Below are 9,710 nucleotides of genomic sequence, written 5' to 3'. Positions count from 1 at the left end.
ATACACATCATGCTCAGGGGGCATTATCTGCACATAACCTCACAGTCTGTCGTGTGTTATTCCTTACAAATACCCTGACACATGCTCGCAGGTAAAATAGCTTGAAGTAAAGCCGCTGATCTGATCTCTTGCACCTGATCTCTTCATGTGTCTTAAGTATCAAGGGGTTGGGATTAGGGCTGAACAATGTATCAAAACTATTGAAATTTCACAAATGTACATATCGTGGTATGTTTATCGCAAGGCCTTGTGATAACTGAATGATTTAAAATAAAATAAAAAAGTCAAAAGTAGAAAAGTCAAAGTTTTGGGGTAATGCAGAAAGCACAGAATGATTTCTTTTCCTCAAAAGAACATGATACAGGTATGTTGATGATCATATCCAGGTTTTAAATAAATAAATTAAATAAGTAAATAAATAAATAAATAAATATGTATGTCACGATCTGTCACTACGGGATGGGTGCAAATGCAGTTTAAGCGGTTATAATATATAAAGTCTAGCAAACAAATCCAATAGGTAAGGCAGATGCAAAGTCAAAGCAGGCAAAGGATCAGGTGAGCAGCAAACAGGATATCATAGAGTAACCAAAGTACAAACAGCAGGGGACAAACAAAGTAAAAAAAAAAGAACAGTAATACAGGAAACAAGGCTTGGTAATGACAGAACACAACGGAAACTGAGCAATTACTTAGCGTGATGCAGTGACAGAATGAGGCTTCTATAGGTGCTCATTAACCTTATCCGTGAATCAGGTGAAGATGGTCATGTGGCAGTGATGCAGTGGAGTGCAGTGGCTTTTGGGAAACGTATTCCCAAGCTAGTTACCGCATATCCATGACATAGCAAACAAAGTACACAGCAAAATCACCAGTGTTGAATTCACACCCTACAGTGTTTATAAGAGTCCATTGGAAACTTTCAGGCCACATCAAACATCTCTTCAAGTCTCATTAATCCGAGATGTAGCCCACATTCCAGAACGTGTTTTTTCCCCTTTAACTTATCTTTATTTTTTTCTGAAAAAAAAAAAGAAAACCATGACAAAATACAGCATCACAGATTATTATTATACTGCACTGTCCAGTAGAAAGGCACTTTAAAAAAAGTATAGCCACTGAAAAAGTATAGGCACTTAAGATAAAAATCAAAAGAATCTCAGCATTGAGGTTTTGAGGCTCACACTTACCCATAATTGATCTCAGTATTAGAAATCAAACACAGCACTTCTGCTCTAAAATGATTTATGTACATTCTTTGTCATATATTGTGTGGGTAAACACTCTGGGTATTAATTCAACACTAGGGATTTTACTGTGTAATTTGATAAATTTGCTGAAGAAAACTTGCTGTGAAAAAGACTCTGCTAACAGGCACAGGCTTCCCACACTGTAATATTTTATTTAATGCAAAACCAGGGAGACTCGCAAACAAGCAGCATCATGCCATGAACTAAAGAACTGATGAGAAGTAGGAAATTCAAATGGAGCATGCAAAATTAGGGACTGCGAAGTGAAAGAGAATTGTGAAGTCAAACAGATGCTGAGTTATGAACGTACCGGTGCATCTCAAAAAATTAGAATATTGTGAAAAAGTTCATTTTATTCCGTAATTTAATTCAAAAAGTGAAACTTTCATATATTCTAGACTCATTACACATAAACTGAAATATTTCAAGCCTTTTTTTTTGTTTGTTTTAATCTCGATGATTCCGGTTTACAGCTCACGGAAATCAGAAATCTAGTATCTCAAAGTATTATAATAAAGAATTTATAATACAGAAATATCAACCTTCTGAAAAGTATGTTAATTTATGCACTCAATACTTGGTCGGAGCTGCTTTTGCACGAATTACTGCATCAATGCGGTGTGGCATGGAGGCAATCAGCCTGTGGCACTGCTGAGGTGTTCTGGAAGCCCAGGTTGCTTTGATAGCGGCCTTCAGCTCGTCTGTATTGCTGGGTCTGGTGTCTCTCAGAGATTGTCTATGGGGTTCAGGTCAGGCGAGTTGGCTGGCGAATCAAGCACAGTAATACCATGCTCAGCAAACCAGTTACTAGTAGTTTTGGCACTGTGGGCAGGTACCAAGTCCTGATGGAAAAGGAAATCAGCATTTCCATTAAGCTCGTCAGCAGATGGAAGCATGAAGTGCTCTAAAATCTCCTGGTAGACGCTGCACTGACTCTCGACCTGAGAAAACACAGTGCACCAACACCAGCAGATGACATGGCACACCGAATCATCACTGACTGTGGAAACTTCACACTGGACTTCAAGCAACTTGGATTCTGTGCTTCTCCACCAAGCTTCCTGTGATAGTCGGTGTTCCCCTTGTTACACGGTGTTCGGCCGCACACTGATTACATCACTTTCCCACCGCAGCACCGCCCTCACTGTCATTTTGCTTTTTTATAGTAATAAAATTCATTTAGTTCAATTAGAGAACGGATGCTACAATTAAAAATTTAACACATCTCTGAAAGTGCAAGTAAAATGCGCACAGGCATTCAGAAGCGATTTAAAAGTGAGAGGGAAAAGAAGGAAATAAATCCCAGCAATGGCAGAACCATTCATAAACAGGAGCCAAGGAAGAAAAACATGGTCAAGAACCACTTACTTTCACAGACAGAAGTAATTTGATTGACAAGGCAAATGACCAACCACATACTTTTTTCCCCCCACAGACCATAGACAAACCTTCAAGATCTATAACTCTAAAATATGGGATTCTCAGAATGTTTATCAGTCCAACGATTATGTTGCTAAACAGCTCATTGTGCTACAGTGTTCCAAAGTTTGCTATCTCTTTGGTGCATGGAAGTGCGTGTACGTGGAAGTGTGGAGCACAGACTGCGATCTTCAAGATAGTAGTCAGAAAAGTGCACTAAGGACAAAAGTCATAAATTCATCTGAGATCACTGATGATGCGGAAGTTTAGCACGATGCTGAAAACCTGGGTAAGGTAGAAGGATAGTTGCGCTCAAATATGATGAATGTGTCCTCAGGTGCGTGTAGCAAGAAAATTCCAAATCCAAGGCAGAGGCTGTCTGCACACTGAATGAAACAAGACCAGGGGTATTATCAAAATAGGGGGGGGGGGTTATCCTATCCACAATGACGTCATAGACGCAACTAATCCATAATGAAATTCGTTGTGGATTATTTTAATTTTCAATTATTATTGATTTAATTGATTAGTTGTTGCAGCCCTAAAAACTACACCACAAAGATACGAAAACTAGACCACAAAATACAAAAAATAAAAACTCCCATCTCCTCATTCACGCAATTAAGCATTAAAGCTCAAAGATCCAAAAAGCCTCTGTTTAATTTGAATGATATTTTCTGGAACTGAACTCTGTAACTTTAGGAATTCCTCGTCTCAGTCTTCAATTATGGGTTGATAAAAGGGATGGACTTTTGTTTGTTAGGTGAGCACTGAATTAAGCTCTGGCTTTCTGGTCTGTTTTATTCACTGATTTTTGCACTTTCTACACTATGCAAGTTTAAAACAACAAATAAATGAAGGCCTCTGTGGTCCGGTTTCATTCAGCGTGTGGAAAGCCTCTACCTTGGATTTTGAAAACCTACATAAGTACGTAAACAAACAACGCTTACCTGAAAGAAGTCTTCACTGTAGGAAATATCCAGATCAGGAAAGGTAGAATGGCTGGAAATGTCCATGTGCATCCCAGGAGTGCTGCTGGAATAGTGTTGCCTAGGATATATAAAGAAAATTGGTGAATGAAAGATGAAAAAAGATGGCGAAATGGTGTGAATAAAATGTGAAAAAAATCAAGCTTCTTCAGGTACATTCGTATTCTCCTATTTACCGAGAATGAGATTGTACTCACAAAAGTGCACCAATGCCCATTCGATTTGTTTTAAATCGACTTCTCTACATGTAAGACTTCCGCTTGAGTGGAATTACGCACAATAAAGTGAAACTATAAATGTGAATCCTTAAATTAGGCGTCACACTGCTCATTCTTATTCATTATAACAGCAGTAGTGGTAAAACCGACTAACGTAAAGATAGTGACTGCTTCATAAGGCTGTTATAAAGCTTTCTTAGGCAATGATCACCCTGTACTACATTTTCATCTCAAATCATCTTTTATACGTGATGGATCTGACAAGTAACAAAACTGAATGTTCTTTTTAGAAAATCAAACATTACCGTCTTAATCACGGCTCATGAGCATTTCTTACACTGCGTCGAATTAAAATTATAATGTAACAACACACTGCGTGTCAATGGTTTTTAAGACACCCTATATTATATGTAATAGTTATTTTATTAGACTCTCTGATCTCTAATTGGAAAATGAATTATTAACCACAGATATTTGTCTTACACTTGATATGACTTATGTCTACGAGTTTATTATTTATAGCAGTTACTATTTGGATTTAACTAATTTAGCTGTCACTCTGTCTCTTTTCGTTGTTTTGTCTATGGTATTAACAGTGATGAAACTGTAATCACACAAACTCCATTTGATCAAAAGCTTCTGGCTATGTTCCACATGATAGAAATGTAAAATGAATACAGACATTGTTAAGATAAGGGAAGAATGTATATGCACAGAAGACTATGTGATCACAACAAATTAAGAATGTCATTAAAAGTCGAAATGACACAAGACGATGAGAGGAAAATCAGGTGCCTACCTTTAGAGCAGCCTAAATTTAAAAAAAATTCCACCATGAACATCTCCCTCAGACCCTCAGTTCATGACTAACACTGGCCTTCAGCGTGTGACGTACATTACTTCTCTACCTCTCGAGTCATGTTCACGTCATGTGACACTCACTTTCAGTTCTTTCTTTTCAGCCACTCCCGAATGGGAAAGCACCATATTCTGTTTAAGGAAGTTTCATTCTTTTCTATTGCTCTTTGCAGCAGAACGTTTTGTCAATTAAAAAACAATTAAAAAAACAATAAAAAAAATTTAAAAAGGCAGTTTAAATATCCCAGACTATAAAGTTATCTTTTGTATGAGTGATTTCAAAACATAAACCACTACAGTGGGCTTAGTTTCTGTTTGACCACAACACACACACACACACACACACACACACACACACACACACACACACACGATGAGTAATACATGTTACTCAGAAATTCAGCATAATGTTAAAAAAGAAAACAAAAACTAGAACCAAATGGAACAAAAGTTCTTGTGGAACAATAAAATGTTGCCTTCATGATTTAAGCATCTCAACAGGTAAAACATTTTTATTGAGAGATTTTATTTTTATTGAGAGATTTAATTTCAAACCTGCTTCTACTGCAAATCTGAATACTTTGTTGATTTGATCAGTGAGAAGAAGAGTCAATGTCCTTTATTCTCCTATCGCTTGTCTCAATCAGTTAAACATGATCTACCAGTCACCTGTTTCTCCTAGACATCATGCACAGCTAACTCTGCAGTTTGTGGTTGCACTGCACTAGTGCACATGCTGATATTCATCCAAAAATCTTCCCTGTCTGTCACCTTGCAACTCTTTCCACTGCTGTAATGTGATAAAATCTCAATTTTTTTTTTAAATGGTCATTTAAAGTGAAACTCATTTGCTTCTTTAACTGGGAAGGCCATTTTATCTGTAATTACTGATGGATTGATAGATAAATTATCTCCAAAAAAACTGGGACGCTGTGTAAAATGTATACAAAAACAGAATGCAATCATTTGCAAATCTGATGTTATTCACAATAAAACTTCGAAAACATATCAAATGTTTAAACTGAGGAAATGTACCATTGTGGTCAGTGAACCATTTTTGTGTTGATTTTGTTGTATGTTTTGGTTCATTGCCCTGCTGGAAGATCCAACCACGGCCCATTTTAAGCTTTCTGGTAGAGTCAGGTTTTCATTTAATATCTGTTTATATTTGATAGAGTCCATGATGCCATGTATCCTAACAAAATGTCCAGGTCCTCGTTCAGAAAAACAGCCCCAAAACATTAAAGAGCCACCACCATATTTAACCATTTAACCATATTTATCCATGGGCATGAGGTACTTTTCCATATGGCTACCTCTCTGTGTGCACCAAAATCACCTCTGGTGTTTATTGCCAAAAAGCTCTATTTTGGTTTCTTGAAACCCTTCCAAATAACTTGTGGTGATGTAGGTGACTTCGGATTGTAGTTGTGGAAACTTTCTGACCCCAACATTTGCAATTTTCCAGCTGTGATCCTTGGAGATTTTCTGGCCACTAGAACCATCCTCTTCATAGTGCATAGAGACAATATAGACACATGTCCAATTCCAGGTTGATTCATAACATTTCCAGTTGACTGGACCTATTTAATTATTGCCCTGATGGTTGCAGGGCACTGTATTTGTTCTGGCCTCTTGTCAGGCATTCTATAGACACATCCCGAACGCCCCTTCACATTCCAGTTGAATGTTTGAGGGCACTTGAAAGTGATGCCATGACAGTCCTTGCTAATGGTAATTCTAGTTAACATGCTAAGTCTTTGTGTACATAGGTGGAAATAGGGATGGGCTCAATGGGTAAAAAAATCATTCTAATCTTATTCTCCACCCATTTAACTGTTACAGACCTATTTTTCACTAATCTTGCATAACCTTTAAAGGAGGCATGGCACATGTGACAATTATAATTGCTAGGATTTTAAAAGATAGCACTAGGACACTGTTTTATGTGGTGTTTTAGCTGCACTGGGTTTTTTTTTTTCTTTTACCCATTTTCTCCCCAATTTGGTCACCTGTCCATGCCTACTATCATATGAAGGCTAACATGTGCTTCCTTCAAGACACATGAAACCAGCCAACTGCATCTTTTCAAGTTTCTGCTCGTAGGGTGCATCACAGGGAAGATTAACACACTCAGAGGAAAGCACATTCTATCTTCTTTCATGTACATGAGCTCACAGACACCAAGTATTGGCTAGTATCACTGTGATTCACAAGAGAGTTAGTATGCCCTCGCCCACAGTAGTCATGTCTTCTGTGTCTGTAAAAGCAGCTGTAGTAAAGAAATAATAAAAGCCTGGATTTTAGTAAAGAAAACAACAATTTTACTGGTTTCATAAACAAAGTACTTCTCTATACACAACTATTTATAGCTGCTATAACGTACGTCATAACAGGAACCAAGTAACCAGGTAACTCTCGCTTTCACTCCCTCACTCACTCACTTTCAGCAACCATTTTATCCTGATTAATATTTGCAGTGGATCCGGAGCCTTTCCTGGAGCACTGGCCGTGAGACGGGAGAACACCCTGGATGGGATGCCAGTCAAATGTAACTATAAACAGTAAAAATGTAGGCCATGTTGCGTGTGTGACCAATAAAATTCTTTAATAAACAAAAAAGTTGTTGTCAAGATGCTTTTGTATAAGAGGAATAAAACACTTGCTTAGGATGTGCTGTTTAGGACAATGTTCAATTTTGCTTGACATTTGGCTGCATCACACCACCCAATCTTTCAATAGTTTCCTATAACAGCACTCCTTATCCTGGTTTATTCCTCAATGTATCACCTATTCCTAACAAGAACAAATTATTAAACAAACATACTTCGATGTTCTTAATGTCCTATTAAAAGAGTCACACAAGCCACTCTAATAATTTTTTTTCTTTTACAGCTCTTCCTGTTCATTTTGTTTGTCTTAAGAGACCCAAAGCTGAATGTGATCATTTACACTTGATGGATTTGTTGGCCTTACTGGCTTCCAGTTTTCCTACTGCACTACATCTTCCTTTGCCAAGTATAATTAAAATTAAATGGAAAATTAGATCCATCCCAAGTCTGTACCTAAGTGACTCCACCAGAGACCTGAGTGTTTGTAGTGGACGAGCGTGGCGTTGAGCAGAAAACACCCTCTCCTGATCTGACAGCGACACTACAGGCTTGGCACACAGCCACCACTTTCCACTAATTCAATACCAGCCTTTCGGCACGGCTCTCCGTGCTTCTGGAAGTCTGAGAGTTTCCTGGAATGTTTTGGCCCTGGATTGTGTAACGCCAGAGCCCTTCTGCCTCCTGACTTGGCATGACACGCTTATCTCATGCTTCATCACAGTGATGGAGGAGGAAAAATAGCCTGAAGCTCCTTAATAACACTAAAATGTCTGACCTGGAATTAACACTCTAACATTTTGATAAGATAATAGAGTAATTGCACAGGGTACTCTCTTTTAAAATGGAAATTTTCCAAGAAATGAGTCATAGATACACAGGAGTGATTTCCCGTCTCGAGCCTTATGATAGTTATATATTACATCTACTGTCTGATTACAAAGAATACATAAAATAGATGATCAGTCTAGATTTACTCATTTTCCTTCTTTCTGTCTAAAAAATGTTCACTAGAATATTTCAATGTCCCTACTACCCTCACACTACATGCACTTCACCCCTTTGCTCTTTCCCCCATCATATTGTAAGAATGGATTTAAATCTGAACATTTTGTGCTATTTTTCCAGCAGAGCATGTGGGCAGACAGGATGTAGCATTCAGAGTGACGCCATTTGTTATTCATCCTAAAACTGAGATTGCAGTTTTACTGACGTGATGAACAAAGTAACCGTTACAAGCACATGATCTAGATCGCCCACTCAGCCTGTACAAAATCTGCTCAAGCCCATCGAATCCTTGGATTCTTTTAACAATGAATTGTTTGCGTTGAGCAGTTGCAAGTGAAAACACAGCCCAAATCGAGCAGGTTAATTTACACCCTCATTTCCTTATTAGATGTTGCCACTGATTCCCAGGTATTTGATTTACTTTTTCGCATGCCTGCAAGCAAACTCATGTTGCTACAAATACATCGAAAAAAGAAAGGCCTTTGGATTATTACAGAAATACCAGTGACATATTCATAACCTCATAAAACAGTCATTAATGTGGCTTATTTCACAGTGATTTTGAATTCTCGTTTAGTCTGAAGATGTTGATTCATGTTTTATGAGCAGCTCTGACAGTAATTTCGGCTGTAATTCAAATGACAGGTCCATCTTAATGGGCTCGTTCTAATACGTTATTGTTTCTATAGTAACAACTCATTTACATAGAACTACATGGCAGGTGTTCCACATAATCTAAGCCTAATGATAAACATATTAAGGTATATGCTCTTTAACAAAGAAAAATTCTTGATATGGTGAAATCTGGAGACATTTATTTAACATTTACTGAAGGATTCCCCAGTTTTCAGCACGTTGTTAAAGCTGTAATGTTAAATTTTCCGCCAAAGGAAAGTCTTCAGGAGATAGGGGTTTGTGTTTTGTGGCTTCCTGCTGTTTTTCTGTCGTATAAACTTCAAAAGAAAAAGAAAGAGAGGCTTGTGAGGAAATGGCTGTCTATAGCTGCGTTAATGTAAGTGATGACTGAAATAATGTAACTTGTTCCTGTAGTACAACATTTAATATAACTATAAATCTTGTGGCGTTTCGTTCTTGAATAAATAACAAAATTGCAATTGTTGGAAAATTTCTGTGGTACACAACAAATGAAACACTTTGGTACAAGTTGTTACTGTAGAACTGTTTAAAAAAAAGAATCGGGCTCCATCACACTTCCCTGTCGTTAATTATTTTGATATAACAACATGCCCCATGTGTTTTTCTTCATACATCTCACCTAGACACTAGGAAAGATGTGTGAGGGAAATTACTCATTTTTACTTTGTAATAGTTTTGTTCTTGTTCTTTTTCTGTTCATCT

At 37.6% G+C, this 9,710-nt stretch overlaps 1 protein-coding gene across 3 annotated transcripts in view; it reads right to left on the bottom strand.

Moving 5' to 3' along the window:
* si:ch73-63e15.2 (protein strawberry notch homolog 2) overlaps positions 1 to 9,710 on the bottom strand; it is a 70,372-nt gene that overhangs the window by 36,658 nt on the left and 24,004 nt on the right. For 2 of the 3 annotated variants that reach the window (XM_053683372.1, XM_017478160.3), the window contains one exon: positions 3,620 to 3,719. In XM_053683372.1, coding sequence (XP_053539347.1) covers positions 3,620 to 3,691 — 72 coding nt within the window. In that variant the 5' untranslated portion in view covers positions 3,692 to 3,719. Of the gene's footprint in view, positions 1 to 3,619; positions 3,720 to 4,675; positions 4,989 to 9,710 lie in introns of those variants that run through there. The other variant, XM_017478162.3, reaches the window with a different exon arrangement.

Source organism: Ictalurus punctatus, chromosome 10, assembly GCF_001660625.3.
Source record: "Ictalurus punctatus breed USDA103 chromosome 10, Coco_2.0, whole genome shotgun sequence".
NCBI classification, from domain to species: Eukaryota; Metazoa; Chordata; class Actinopteri; order Siluriformes; family Ictaluridae; genus Ictalurus; species Ictalurus punctatus.
Note: the sequence above shows the minus strand (reverse complement) of the source record. Positions and strands in the feature narration are given on the sequence as shown.